Source organism: Lucilia cuprina, chromosome 6 (assembly GCF_022045245.1).
Source record: "Lucilia cuprina isolate Lc7/37 chromosome 6, ASM2204524v1, whole genome shotgun sequence".
Taxonomy (NCBI): Eukaryota; Metazoa; Arthropoda; class Insecta; order Diptera; family Calliphoridae; genus Lucilia; species Lucilia cuprina.
This window is the reverse complement of record NC_060954.1, coordinates 33,605,348-33,622,104: the sequence shown is the minus strand read 5'-3', so window position 1 is coordinate 33,622,104 and position 16,757 is coordinate 33,605,348. Positions and strand designations below refer to the sequence as shown.

Genomic DNA, 16,757 nt, shown 5'->3' with positions numbered 1-16,757 from the left:
TTAAAACCACCAATTTATGAAAACATGTTGCCACCCAAAATTATTCATACATATAATTATGTGCATATTTCTAAACAACTACCAATTACAATATGCATTTAAAATGATGTGATTATAATCAAGTTTCTCCTCAATTATCAATTTAAAATGGCCTTTTTAGGAAAATTTTCAATGAGCTATGCTTTCGCCAAGTAAAACAATCATAAATTAATTGTTATAAACCAATTCCATCTTTGGAGATTTTAAAAATATCTGGAAAATGTGTATTTTTAAAAAAAAATTGAATTGTTTAGTTTTTTTAACTGTTATTTAATGTTATTATTTGTATACATTCAATAAATAAATGCAACAACATTAAGTAGTTACAATTTTAATTTGTCTCTAATGAACAAAGATTTTTACACGTCCATTGAAACAAATCAACCATAAAGAAAATACAACATTAAAATCACAAACAAAAAAAAAAAAAAAAAAAAAACAGGTGTTTTCTGGAGATGGCGTTAGAGCTAGCAACTTGGCGGAATAAATGAATGGATGAGTGGATAGACATGGATGAACGGACACTGTCCATATAGCACTTACTGACTTTTATTTTTTTGTCACTGCTGTTAGTGGTCATCAGGGAACATTGGAAACGATTAACTACGAAAAGTTATTTAAGACAGTAGTTTTACCAAAAAATAAACACAAAATATTTGAGAAAGAAACATTTTTCAAATGCGTAGTATTGATTGGCCTACTATGTGCTCAAGTCAATGCGAATTGAATGTTTACTCAAGTAAAGCTTTCAATTTATGGTTAAAAGCAGTCGAAGTCATCGTCAAGCTTAATTTTTGTGATAAATGAAAAGTGCTGGACTGCTGATGACAATGACGATGGCAAAGTTGCTGACAATAATTACGACAATGTTTAGCTAATGACAGTGTTTTTTTTTGCAGTATAATTTTTATTACAACATTACTTTGGAATTTTATTGGAATGTAGGGGGTAGTCATGTGCAACCTTTGGAAATCTAAAACTGGTTACATACATTTGAACATAAATATATTAATGCGACTGATTGCTTTTTTTAATTTTGGAAATATTTATCTGTGACAAAAAATTTCAAAACATTGAAGATTGTATACTTTAATATATTTTTGAAGATATATCTTTGAAGATACTCTGGTAGACCGGATGTGGTGGGTTCGATTCCCACCTAAGACACTGGTTAAGGAGGACACAACAAGCTCGATAGAGGATTTCGGATTTGTTTTATAAACATCCTTCTTTCAAACTAACTAACTATCGTTGAAGAATGATATAAGTACATATACTAAAAAATTTTCAATCAGCAGGAATATCTTGAAAGATAGTTAAGCACAAAAAACAAGTTCTTGTAAGAAGAAAACAATTAAAAAAATCAAAATTAATTCAGACATACCTAATATATAATATATAGCAAAGACTTATAATATACATTTTCGTGATTATAGATCAGTCTTGACTATAGAAAAGTCTATAAACAAGAATATATAACAGTCTTTAGTCAAGCACAGTCTATATCCAAGAGTATAGAACAGTCTACAGTTAATCTATTTTCTTTGTAAAAATAAAATGTAAAGTATGACTGCGTCCACCACAAGTGATCCAAACAAATCAAAAAATATTTTAAATTATTATTATTTGCATAAATTTTGACTTTAGAAAATAAGCAAAACTTTAACTTACTTGATCAGGCCTCAGACCCGGTGGCACCCAGGTATATTCTTCCAATGCACAACCACTGTCATCGTCCGACTGTGAGTTTCGTTGAAATTCTAATTGCTGATGATGACTGTGTAAATACGCTGTTGTCTTGTAATTGGCACGCAGGGGTGATGTAATCGAACTAAGCGGTAAATTTGAGGGTGGCTGACAGTGGCGACGTTGGGTTTGTGATGGTGCGGCCACAAAATGTATTGATGTGGCTGTGTGACTGCTGCCACCATTGCTACTACTTGACGCTGGATCAATGTTACTTGTGGTAATGGGTGTAGGTGTGGCATTCGATGATGATGTTGGGGTTGAACGATCGTTATTATTTGAAGAAGACGAAGGATGCTGGTGCTGAAGATGATGTTGTTGCTGTAGTTGTTGTTGCTGGGTTAGTTGTGCTAAGGAGTCGGCTTGTAATTGATAGGCTGGTAAATGTACTCCAGCTGCCTCCAATTGTAAAAGTTCACTTTCCGTTTGTGTATAATAATCACTTGGCTGTTGCATAATGACCTCGGCCAACAACTCGTGATGAGCTTTTTTATTTATGGCTGGTGTTGTTGTAGCTGTTACTGCTGTTGTTGCTGTCGATAATGATGATGCTAGTATGTTGGTTGTGGCACACGATTCCGTTGCTGTTAATGTGTTTGATATACTAAAATAAAAGATACAAAAAGAGAATGAATTATTTTAAAATGTATCTTAATTTACGAGGAGTAATCCCAAGATGAAAATTATTTAAACCAAAAACTTCCCACATAAATTTCAACAAGCCTGCACTGTCTTAAACCCATATTTAACTAAATCTATGTCTGGCTTTGACTCTGAGACCATGGACTCTGAGTATGATCTAACTATATACTCCATAGTATACTTTATACTCTTTGTTGTTACTGGAATAAATTACATCAATTTAATTCTGTTTTCAGTTGTTGTAATTGCTGTTGCACTTCAGCACAACTTGTAGTTCGTTTGTTTGTGTAAATTGTATTTTAACGATCCTGCTTATTGTTGCAGTTGTATATAAACGAATTGGGTAAATATTTTCGCATTTGCTGAGCTTCCCAGAATGAGTCTTATTTTTATCATCTACCAACCCATTTGAGTTCCATGGTCTTTTAAGTGTAACATACTAATTACTTAAATATGATTTCAGTTTATTTCGTCTTATTGCTTTTCTTTATTGTATATTTTATTCTTTATTTAACTTCATGCAGCATGTAGCAAGTAGTGTGTGGTGGTTGCTAACTATAATCATGCAAATGAAAATTTCTGGTTTTATGGTTTTTTGATTACACTTTTGTAAAAGTCATGGAAGCTAAAATTCCAATGCACCATGATTTAGGGTATCAGTCTAATGTAGTTTAGAATGGGTGGTTTGCACTTAGTATTTATAGTGCTGGTTATAAGTTTAAAGGGATAACGTAGATATTTTCAATAGTTGTCTATGGATTTTAATATACTTTTGTCAAGACTATAATCTATTCTATGGTTAAGACTACAGAAAATATTAAATAGTCCAAAAAAATATACTATACTACTGAGTATTCTTTGAACTAGACTAAGGCTACGGACAAGATTATAGAAAAGGCTAGACTATAGATTAAACAATAGACTAGACTATAAACTAAAATATACTACACTATATACTAGACTATAGACTAGGCTTTAGACTAGACTATAGACTAGACTATAGACTAGACTATAGACTAGACTATAGACTAGACTATAGACTAGACTATAGACTAGACTATAGACTAGACTATAGACTAGACTATAGACTAGGCTATAGACTAGACTATAGACTAGACTATAGACTAGACTATAGACTAGACTATAGACTAGACTATAGACTAGACTATAGACTAGGCTTTAGACCAGACTATAGACTAGACTATAGACTAGAAAATAGACTAGACTATAGACTAGACTATAGACTAGACTAGGCTAGACTATAGACTAGACTAGGCTAGACTATAGACTAGACTAGACTATAGACTAGACGATAGACTAGACTATAGGCTATACTATAGACTAGACTATAGACTAGATCATACAATCTACTCGAGAATAGATTATTAATAACTTTAAAATACACCTTTAACTAATTATCCATACTGTTTAAAAATACTTAACCAACAGATGCAAATACAGATACAATTTCGTAGCAATAGCATTTGAAAAATAACTTAAATTACTAAAGAAACTTAAAGAAAAAACTCCGCGCATGCTTGCTTTTTATAGCTTTTTATCAATTTGTAATTTTGTTTTCCTTTTCTTTATTAAAATCAACACACGAATTATAAAAAAATAAAAACATTATTTGAGGTTTTAATAAAATGATGATTTGTTTATGTTTATTTACAGTACAGGTGTATTTTGCTGTTAAATGCAAACAGTCCAGACAGTCGTAGCAGTTGTATTCAATTTAAATAATTTCATTATTATACCCTACACCACTATAGTGGGGAGGGTATTATACGTTTGTGCTGATGTTTGTAACATACAAAAATATTGGTCCAATACCCACCTTAAAGTATACCGATCGATTCAGAATCATTTTTTGAGTCGATTAAGACATGTCCGTCCGTCTGTCCGGCTGGCTGGCTGTCCATGTAAACCTTGTGCGCAAGGTACAGGCCGCAATTTTCAAGATAATTTGATGAAATTTGGACCAAGCATGTTTTTTTGGCACAAGGGCGAAGCCTATTGAAAATGGTTGAAATCGGTCCATTATTTCACCTAGCCCCCATACAACCGTACCTCCCGATTTGAACTTTTTATGCTATAATTACGCCAAATATTCTGTTATCTCTCTAAAAATTGGCACAAATAAGTTTTATATAAGTATAAATGATACTGCAGATTTTCGTAAGGATCAGCCTATATTTGACCCTAGCCCCCATACAAACCCCCCTTCAAAAAATGACTTAAACGTCTAAAATTGACTTGTAACCATTTGTATCGCAATGAAACTCAACAAAACTAACTGTTATTTAGAAATATATCCTTTTCCCAAATTTACCGAGGATCGGCCCATATTTGACCTATATAAAGCCTCATTTAGAAATTTTAGTTTTTTATCAATAAATGGCTTAAATATTTAGGAATTATGGTAATATTCAACATAAAAGTTTCTTTACAAAAAATAAAAATTGTATAAAAGTAAAAATTGTAATATTATACTCATGGTGTAGGGTATTATATGGTCGGCCATGCCTGACTATACTTTCCTACTTGTTTTTTTAATAATTACATACATACACATTTAGACCTCTGGGCATTAGACTTAAAAAAATATTTTATGACTTTGTATGTACAAACAAATAAACAAATTTAAAAAACGACTATACATTTGTAACAAAGACTGTTTGTAGTTTCTTGTTTAATTAACTTAAACACTTGTAAAATTTACAAAACTTTTCCTATTCGACTTTCTCTAATAAAGAAATATGTGTAATTTTTTAATGAATATAAAAAAAACTAATAACACTAAAATACTATAGACCAGCTATAAAAATTATTTCCAACTTCAAATTAATTAATCATGTTTTAATGTTTAATAAAATTTTGTCAATTTTTGTATAACCTTTGCTTTGTTAGAGGTATAGGTTTTATAGTGTTGTGATGATGTTTGTGAGGTATTTATATGTTGGTCCTAGACTTAACTTATAAAGCCGTTTGGGAACTAATTTCTGAATCGATTTAGGGTTACTTATCTCTTCATGTAAATCTTCAAATCGAAATATTAATGTCAATTTAGAAAAAAATTAGATAACAATTTGTATGCGCATAGCCCAGTGATTCGTCCGATCGTCCCCTATTGATAATGGCTAAAATAAGCAATGATATAGCCAATCTACTCAATTATTTTTCATTTATTTAAGAATCTTTAAAAAATTCAATATTGCTTTGAAACTTGAAGCCTAGAGAATTGTAAGCGTTGAAACAATTATGCGCCGATCAGTTCATTAGCGGACTTAGTCCTACGCAGGTTAGGAGTATGTATAGTACATCAAATACGAAGAAATACACCTAGGCCACTGTCGCGCCTGTTGTGCGCTCCTTTTCATGAAAAAAATATGTTTTGTTTACTAAGTATATTATTTTTCAATTCAATTTAAAATACAAAATACTCTATATGTACTAGTTTCCAAAAACCACTGTGATATGAAATCATTTTTATTTTTCTAAGACAAAAATATAAGTGGCCAATATAACATACATATAAAATTTGTTCATTAATTCATTCATTTGGTTTTCATGTTCGATTTAAATGGCTTTTCAACTTTAACGATTATTTCTTAATTGATTGTGTCTCTGTATTCAGATACGAATAGTTTTTGGTCAACTAAGTTCAAATACCTTTCGCTTTCTATGAAAAAAAATGTTGTTGAACAATTTTATATTCAACCTTTACATTTTCATTCATTCATTAGGTCGTTCATTCACTTCATTGTAGTTGCTGAATTTTATTAATCTTATCTTTCGATTTCGCAGTTTTTCTTTTTGTTAATATTAAACGTATAAAATATAAATACTCAAATCATGTAATTCTCATGTTTGTAAATTAAATAAAAAATACACAAAAAATATTGACAAATCATTTAATGGTTGTCACAAAATACCTTTTAAGCGTTTGTATTTCAACATTTATAATCTTATTTATACATTTTTTATGACTTTTGTGTAATTTTGTCAGTTTTGTGAACTAATTCGTAAACGTAATAACAATTTTTATTACGAAGAAAAACTAACCAGTTGCCGGTCAATAACGAATTTATTACACTGTATATAAACGTCAAAGTATGTTTTTAATATTTATTAAAACATATCAAAAAATAAACTATTTTAAAAATTCATATTTCCAAAATAATAAATTTACAGATTTAATCTGCGTCATATTTACATAATTAAGCATATATGTATGTATTTTGAGAACTAAATGTGTTAATTTGATATTATTAGAATTTAAAAAGTAGTAGTTTTTCAATATTTTATTTTGAAACTACAAATTATCAAGCAATAAGCAAAACTACTTTAACTATTATGTAAAATGTTGGCAGAAAAAATATTTTAAAAATTTAAATTGCTAAAATGCATTACTTTTGTAATGCATTTATTTGTGCATGTTAAATTCGAAATTTTGTTTTTTTTTTTTTATTTGACAACAGTCTTATATGTATAAGTTTTTCATATCATATTGCCACCAATAAATTAGCAAAAGATCTTAAATTAAGATTAATAAAATTCAATTAATTAAAACTAGTTTTTGTATTTTTTTTAATACTAACATAAAAATATACTACAAAAACTACAAAGACACCACTCTGGCACATTCAAATAAATTTTAATTCAATCGCTTCAATAAAACTGTTCAAATCGAAAAGAAACTAACATGAATTTCAATAAAATTTTGCAAATTCACTTAGTGAGTGCTTGACACACTGGCTGCATTTCAAAAAGAAGTAAATCGATTGACCGACCAGATTTATATGTAAAAGCTGTTATAAATGGAATAAATTTTTATTGTAAAAAGTTGTCTAAATGTCCAGACTTTGTGTCTGGCATTTAGTGTTTATTTTAAAGGAAAATGTTTGTAAATGATTACGATGAAATTGTGTAATTTATGGGGTTCATTATTAACCTTCTTAATTTTAGAGTTGTTTCATTTGTCTTAAATTGTTTCCCTGTTTTTTCATATTTACTGCTTAAGGCAGGGGACATTTCCGTTATTGCTAGTCCAGCGCCTCAATCACTGTTGCTAGTCTTAAATGTTTACTCTAATCCTAGCATGGATTATTAAGTTGGGGTCTCTTTTTTGAACCTAGTGGCAATTTCTCATTTATTCTTTTGTCAATTTTTCATAAATAATTGGGCCTGTATTTTATAATCCAATATTGCTTTAAAATTGTGCCATTTTTTCGATTTTGATTAAAGGGTAATCCATACTGTTTGTACACGCAGAGAAAAAACATAGTTGGACATGGTTACTATAACTAAGCTATGTTCACTGTAACAATACATTGTTACAAAAAACATATAATTGTTATTTTAATTTTATTTAAACAATATTGTTGTTGGTACTGTAATCATTTCCATGTTTATGGCAATTATAAATTTGAGTATGATTCACTGAAAAGTAATTATTTTTTCAATGACTAAGTTAACCTACTGAGAGCCGAAGCATATATTTCATCAGATTACATCAATAGTCGTATTATCTTCTTTATAGTCGTTACACTATTTATTTAATTGTGTTGTATCCCCTAGCAATTATTAGCCCATAGTAAGTTAATTGAATATATATGTAAAGAGTTCATTTCATCGGATTGGATCCACAGTACTATTATCTTTTCCATAATCGTTAGCCGTCAGTTTGTTTTCCCTAGCTTGTCTTAGTAATACCAATGGAGTTAAATTTTCTTAGTGGATCGTGAAGCAAAAAACGCTAAAAACCGATGCATTAAAATATAAGTATGGATCTTATGAAAGAAACTGTCAAATACTGATTTGTTTCGAAAACATTATAATAAACGTTAAACTTATGGAATTATTAGCGATATTGTGATAAAAATCGGCATTAATAACATTAATATAAATATTTAACAATATAAAAAACAACAAAATTCAATTTATGACTTAAATCTAATTATTTTTTTTTTTTCAAACCATAAATAAACTTCCAACACGACCTTGTATAGTGATGATCAACATTAATTATAAAATTATAGGGAAAAAATTCAAATCTAATTTTCCAAAAACACAAAATCAATCTCAAAATACACGCACGTAAATCGTTAAATGAAAAGGATCACAATGTTCTTTCTCAAATAATTTTTATAAAAAAAAAATAATAATAAATTCAAATGATTTGTATTGATGGGCAGGGTAAAGACACGATTTAATGGAAAACAAAAAAACTGTTAACAACAACATGTTAATAGAACAAAGATAATAAAGACAACTTGTTGCACTACTACTTTTAGTACCACGATACGTACTACATGCCACATACTAACATTATTATTGTTATTATTATTAACTATTATAATGATGATGATGAGTACAAAAACAACAACAATAATAGAAAATCATAAAATTGCCACAAAATCTTAAGCAAGAAAAAAAGAAGAAAAAAAACAGCAAAAGAAAAATATAAATTCAATATTTAAGTACAAGTATTTGTGGCAGGCAGACTAGACTGGCAGTTTTAAATGTATGTGAATAAGTGTGTATTAAAGTGCAACCGCTCTAGTGCAGGTCTGAGTAAAGCTTCAATAGATAAGTACAAGTAAACATAGACATAAAATCGACACCGCTTAAACGGATTGGGCGTGCATGCCAGATGCACGTAACCCGGGTAAGCAGACGCTCAGCCAGCATGGCATTCAGTCCACAAGTCTTAGACAGGCATGGAAACATCATCGACGCCTTGCACTTCTGGTTGAAGTAGAAGTAGCAAACACTCATTCAAAGTTAAATGAAAAACCACAACTGAAAATGTTTTAAACGGAATTAGTAATTACAACAAATTCACGTTTGTGGCAGTTAATGTTGCTACTCGTACAAAATTAAATTTATACAGTTAAGCCTCGATTTACAAGGTTTGTTCTTACTAACTAAGAATACGAGTGTTTTCTCGTAATTAAAAACAAATTCATTATAGTTAAACCATGTTATAGCAAATCGGGTGAATGAAATACCTTATATATCGAGGGTTACCTGTACTCTTACATACAAATGCAATCTGGATAGAGTGCAATTTTAACTATTAATTATGCATTTTGGTTTATGATCTTCTCTTATGCTTTTTCTCTTTTTAACATAATGAATTTCATCGAGAATATGTTGAATGGGGAAGAAAAGGTGCACCAGCAAAAAAAAAAGAAGTTAAGTCGGTAGTTGATCTACATCTTGCAACAATTTATGTTGTAAACTTGTTGCTGCTTATCAGTAAAAATGAAAATAACGGTGTACGAGTACTAAATCACTTGTTGTTGGCTCTACCATATAAGACCAACCACAATCCATCTAAAAGAACCATCATAATTTTATTTACAACCAACATTCTTCTCAGACCTTTAAATAAAAAATTTCTTTCAACTTGTTAGTGATTGTTGGTGGTTGGTTTTCATTATTACATGACTAAATAAGTTTAATTTTATAATTATTGAAAAAATTCATTACCACACTCGAATTATTATTTATATTTACTTATTTAAATGTATGGTAGATTTTTAATTTTAAACATTTATTAACTTTTTTATTAAATATAAATATGAAATATTTATGATTTGTGTTAGTTTTTATATATCTTTGGAATTTCTATTAAAGTTTTTATGATTCCAATATGTTTACATTTTTAATATATTTACTTTACCGACCTAAAAATGATGTGAAAGAGATCTGTTGGAAATGTTTACTTTAGTAAATGTGTGAAAGGGAAAACAATATTGAAAGTCATAATTCCTTCTCAGCAAGAGTAGTGATTGTTCTAATGTTTAGTATTTATTGCAAGATTTCTTAAAATTTTTTATTATTTTCAATCTTTTTATTTTTCCTATTCTTGTTTATGTTGAATTTCGACACTGTAGTCGTATTGTAAAGATATTAACTCTTATTTTCTGTAAGAGACTTTATAAGGGGGTGAGGTCAATCATGGACCCCACCCCAAATTATAAATAAAATTTGAACTGCGAAGTTTCGGAAGATCCGTGCTTTTCGAACTATCGACATATAAAACTGCGTCAGATATGCTTGGAATTTGCATATACAGCAATAAAATGACAAGGGTAATATTTATTTATTTCCAAATTTAGTTATGCGATCCCAAACTTTAGGCCAACCTACTTAAAACCTTGTATAGCCAATAGCATGTTTAAAAGCAGAATATCAAACAAAGATCTCAAATTTAAACAACATTTTATGTAAAGGGAAGATTGATGGAAATTGCATTAAATAAAGTTGTCCGCTATAAAATATATAACGATAGAATATTGCCTTCAGTAACAGTTTCAAGTTGATTTTTATGAACAGATGGACAAGCTGCGATATGTACTATATAAATAAATAAAGAGTATTTCGCGGTACATCACAGAGTTTCATTTTATCTTCTTTAAACTGGGTAACCTTTTAAGATATCCAGCTGAGAATGGGCTTATACCCAAAGAGCTGAATGTCCATTAAACTGAGATTTTTTAATAAAATAATAATACTTTCATGAGTTTTCCCCAAAACATTTTCCATATTAATGATGTATAGATATTTACAATACCTGTGTACAATAGTCAATAATAAATAAATAGAGTACGCTTTGTGTCGTTTAAGCATCGTTGTAACTTCGACAACAAATCGTAGACATGTTGACAAAGAAAAGATCAGTTTGACAACATAATGTTGTCACATTGGTAAAACGTTATTAGTTTTTGTTAATATGATAACGTCGTGCATGTTATATTTTTGTGGTTGATTTGTACATACGTTGATAACGGATGAAATGAGGAATGGTGCACATTCCTCATTTTTAAATTTTTTATGAAACATTTTTGGTTTGTGGATCCCCTGTAGATCCGCTCCTGGCAAAGTGGTTATTGATATATACATATATGTATATGTCAACTACATATTTGCTGTGTATTCGTAAAACCTAACAAAATTAAATGTTTAAACTCAAAATTTTTGGCCAATCAACCTAATCATTCCACAATGTATATAATTGCAATTGTAACATCTTTATGAGCTGCATTGTATGGTTGGTGTTGTTGTTGTTGAGTGCATTTTAAGTAATTTAAAACTATCTATCCAATTCTAGCAGCAAAACTAATCAAGACTAGAATTTCCACTTGCACGAAATAATTTTTTTTTGGTTCTTTCTTTTTTTGCCAATGTAAAAAAAAGTTAAGACTGTGCTTAACCTGCAATTCAATCAGTTAAGAAACAGTTAAAGCATGTATTTCCTTCTGATTTATGTTATATTCTCTGCCTAATAATCTCTTCAGCTCGTTTATAATTCTGACGATTTGAAGATGAAGAAAAAATAAAAATAATTAATAAAGAAATGCATTCAATATTACTCACTAAGTTTTTTCCTTAAGGCTTTAGCAAAAAAAAATACAGATGTGAGCAAATAACAAGCAACGGTTTTAGTTTAAAAAATATAAACTATTTATCACAGCTATTTAGTTGCACTCTGTTTTAAATATTGTTGTTGAAACTAAATGTTATTTAATTATGTATTTATTCACTTGATTCATAATGAACGAGTGTTGTAATTAAAATTTATTTAAAGACTTTATGTCTAATGATATTTTTTATTTAATGTTTTTTTTTCTTAATCCCAGCTTAAACTACTTCTTTTTCGATCAAAGAAGAATGTCTATTGGGTATGTTTGCATGTAAATGTGTGGAAAGTTTGATAAAATGCTTCTGAACATGCAACATGCATCCATTTTGTTGATCATGATCATCATAAAATTATCGATTTTTTAACTTTCTCAATCTTTAGCAATGAGCAAATTTATTGAGTATTTTCTATCCGGTTAAAGTTTTAATTACTTTTGTAGGCTTGGAAAATATTTAAGAGGTGAAAAATGATCACTTCCGTATTCTAATTGTTTCTGAGTAAATCCTTAAAGAGTTAGAAATTGGTTTGTTTTAACTGACCGGAGTTTTTATTTAGAAAAGTGAAATTTAATGTAAATGAATAAACCTTTTTGGAGGAAAATCATAATTACCCCATATTGAGTATTTGCCTGAGAATTAATTGCATGTGGTTTATATAAACATTTGTATTAGAACGTTTTTGTAATGCAATGATAAACAAAATTAACTGTTAATTAAGTATAAAGATAATGCGACAAAAAATTAATTCAAACATTGTTTTAAGGAAGTAAGATATTTACTAAAAAGAATCTAGTTATTCGGATTTATAATATCACAAAATTGGACCATGTTAAACAAACCACATAATGAAGTTCGGTCCAAAGCACCTTTAAAATTTCCTTTATTAAAATTTGTGGTTTGTTTTATTTTTTAAAAGCATTTTGCCGAAAATAAAGTACTTTTATAAAAGTACCTAATGCAAACGGTAAGTGGTGGTCATTGAAAAGTAATTGGTTATGTAAGTACAACCCATTAGCAAGTATATAAGAATAACCAATGTCAAACTTATTTTTAGTTAAATAATAATTGTCACGATTTTCCAGTAGTGAATCAATTTAAGCTTCTTAAAAAAACATTCTAATTAGTAAACAGGAATGTAGATTAAGTTTTGAATTATATTAGAAAGATAGACAACTCAAACTTAAACACATATCACTAATACATAGTAATAAAAACTAAATAGACAAGTTATGCTTAATTGCTGTTGTTGCTAACTTGAACTCATGAGCGCACCGAAATGACAAGCATGATTAAGTGAGCTGACACAAGTAATGACAAGATATTCAAGTGTTTTAAAGTCATTACAATCTGCCTGTTTGAGAATAAACATTTTACGACTAAAGGTCGCGAATATGTTTTTTGTATAAAAATTTACACACTTTATACAATGTTTCAAACATAATCGTAACTATCTACAAGTACCTGTTCCGTATGTAGTTCCATAACAGATAAATGAGATAAATTTCACATATTCCTGTTCCTGACAACATTTAAACTTTAAACGAATTCAGTTTTTCTTTATTTTGTGCTTTTGGTTGTTCACTTGTCTTCTAAATCGCATAGAGATTTCAAAATAAGACTTGCATTTGAGAAGAAAATGAAGGAAAAAATCAGAAGAAAAAAAAACGTTTTATTTTGTGTTGAAAAACAAATAAATGTTTTTATATGTCGGTTGTACGATGTACGACAAGTACGTGGGTTGCATTAAAATGTTTGTTCTTTGTATCTTTGTTGATTAAAATAAATGATAATCATTGCTCTTTTACGTTAGTAAATATATATTTTTTTCTTTAATTTTAAATATTTTTTATAATCAAATTTATATATGTACGCCCGAAAATAAAAAAATAAGATCATAACGAATTAACGTGAACATGTACTAGTGAGTGTAATTTAGATGACATTTCAACACAGTACAACAATTATAATTAATGTAAATTGAAATTTCTTGGAATACATTATTTAAATAAGAATTCTTTAATTGTTATTCAAATGACAATCATTTTCAATGCTTTGTACTCAATTAAAATTGTGTTGGAGTTTATTTCAAATTTGAAATTATTTTCTGTGTATTCAGTTGAAAACCACATAGCATACGTAGAAGACCTTTGATTCCTTAATATTAAACCTTTCATTATTTATGTGAATTATAATGCATACTCGTAACTGAACTTAGATTTTTTTCTTAAAATTTATTAACCTGTTCCAGCCCTTTTTATTTAATTATAAATAACAAGTTTTTACTTAAAATTACTTGTTAGAAAAAAATTCAAGTAAATTTTTAATTATAACTGTTTTAAAGTTTCAAAAAAGGTCATTAATCATAAAATGGTATTTAAACATTTTAACTAAGAAATATGAAAGAAAAGACTTAAAATTTAGTGTAAGTGTATAATTGAACTGATAGTTTGTTTAAATGTTAGTTGTGGTAACTAAATAACATTAATTTTACCAACCCAAAGTCTTGTGTTATATTTTTGCAAAGTTTTACTTTACTTTTTAAATTGGGAAAGTGTGTGTCATCATTTCATAAATACCCTACAGTTATAAAGAAAGAAAACTTGAAGTAATTTGCAAGTTAATTGAAACAATCAACAAAAATGTTCAATTTTATACCAGTAACCAAAATCCTTACATCATTTCCTTTAAAAATAAAGACTTTTACCAATTATAAAATAATTGAACAATTTCAAAAATTACAAAATAACTAAATAATTTAATAATTAATTAATTAAATAAAGAGTTTAATTAAAATTGTACTTAAAACTCAATTAAAAAGATGATTGTATTAAGTGAAAGTTTAATCGTGACTTTAAAATGTTTAAAACATTCTTTTAAAATTTAATTTAAAGTCAATTAAATTAATAATTGAATTAATTTAAATTTTAATTGTTAAGTCCAAAATTTATATTACTGCTTTTAGGACTATTTACGGTAGATAATCAGATGTTATTTTCTTCATAAAAAATTCCCATATTACTCTCCATTCACTATAGAGTACTCATGTCAAACAAAATAACAACTTCCATGAACTTTTGATATTACGCAAAATAAAATGACAGCCTTCAAAAAACCGACATTTTTAGTGTAAAAAGTCCAATGCAACATTTAAAATTGTTTTTAATTGCAAGTGATTTGTGATTTTGTCATATGAGCTTCAGTTTTTTTTTCTACTGCTTTTTGAGACCATTTTATAATTTTAGGGTAATTAAACGATCATGATAATTAGAAGTTTGCTTCTATTCTGCAAAAAGAAAAAAAGTTTAAACCTGTTCTCTTAACGGTTAAATTCTTTGGGACTAACCACTAGTTTAGAGATACACAGATACAATTTAAAGTATAAGTGCGTGTGTTTGTTTTGAACAAAAGTTCATGCCAAATGCTGGAAATCCTTGTCAGAACGAGTTTTTCACAAATTTCTCAAAGTAAAAGTTTGTTTTCTTGCGACAAGAAACGTGTTGGCCACAAAGCTTAATAACGAAAAAAATGGCAGTTTTAAGTGATGCAAGTCCAGCAGACAACACACAAAAAAAGAAGAAACACAAGAGTCTACAAGATGTAGCATGGAAAATAAAACAAACAACCTCAAGCAGCATTCAGTCAGTCAGAAGCAGACAGATTTGGAAGAAAAACAAAAACCAATAAAACATGAAAAATAAAAAGAATTTAACTGCACATATGATGAAAAATTGCCAACAGTTGAAATGGAAAAATATAATCAATTTCATCTAAGTATTACTCCTTTCAAAATGCTACCCATGTTTTATATTATTGCTCTATTGCGTCCCACTGTAGGGAGTAATAGCTGGACAAGATGTTATATATTGTAAACGAACATAATTCCTGTTTTCATTTTAATCATTTTCCATGTTTATTTTGTCTTTAGCAAAATCATAAAAACACCACTTTGGGATTTACTCATATAATTTGTTTCCTTATGGCCAGATTAATGCACCTCAAACTATTCACACACATCACCTCAGTCCAATTGCCTCCGTCATAACTTAAGTTCTACTGTTTATTTGCTATTTAATAAAGACTTCTTTCTACTGGCAGCATTTTGAAGTAAATTAGACTTGACAGCTAGGCTGAAGAGTGTAACGTTGGGATAAAATGCGTCTCAGATGGCCTCCGAGAGAAATGTCATCATTAAAAGAAAATGAGTTGATTAGCGGGAAAATAACTAAGTTAGTTAAGTTTGTTGGCAAAAAAATCTTATTAATGGTGGCCAAATCCATTAGATTAGATTTTATTGCTCATTGAAGAATTGCAAAAAAAGGAATAAAATCGCTTCACATTTACTTATGTAATTGGGACAAAAAAAAGACAGATTTTTTCTATTATATATGCAAAACGTGTGAGTGCATTTGCATAAACATTAACTTGGTTTTAAAAATGCAGTTATAAAAATTGATTTCATTAATGTTAAAACAGTACATTTAGTTCGACAATTAAATAAAATTATTCCCAGGATAACATTTCAAATAACTACCTGTTGCTAAACTTTTGCCCTTGACTGCTGATAAATATTGTAAAATATAAAAACATACAAGTCTTAATTTGTTGCCAAGTATGTTCATTAATATATTATTTTCTACCACAAAAAATTAATTTATTTGTGTCTTTGTTTTAAAATTTTAACAACCATGTTATCAGTGTTGTTCCATCACTATATGTACCACATTTAACAAGAATCAAAAGAATAAAATAAAATTTTTAATCTATTTGCAACAATCACAATGCAACAAGTGTAACGACGCACAGTGGTATAGGAAAAAAAAAAGAGGGAAATAATTCGGTAACTTCTAAACGGTTAATCCGATTTTAATGAAATTTGGTATGCACAAAGAGGAGGTGTT

At 28.7% G+C, this 16,757-nt stretch overlaps 1 protein-coding gene across 3 annotated transcripts in view; it reads right to left on the bottom strand.

The window, feature by feature from the left end:
- The window catches only part of LOC111675396 (protein espinas), a 97,632-nt gene that overhangs the window by 20,177 nt on the left and 60,698 nt on the right, over positions 1 to 16,757 (bottom strand). For all 3 annotated transcript variants that reach the window (XM_046953797.1, XM_046953798.1, XM_046953796.1), the window contains one exon: positions 1,711 to 2,389. In XM_046953797.1, the coding sequence (XP_046809753.1) occupies positions 1,711 to 2,241 (531 nt within the window). In that variant the 5' untranslated portion in view covers positions 2,242 to 2,389. The remainder of the gene's footprint in view (positions 1 to 1,710; positions 2,390 to 16,757) is intronic.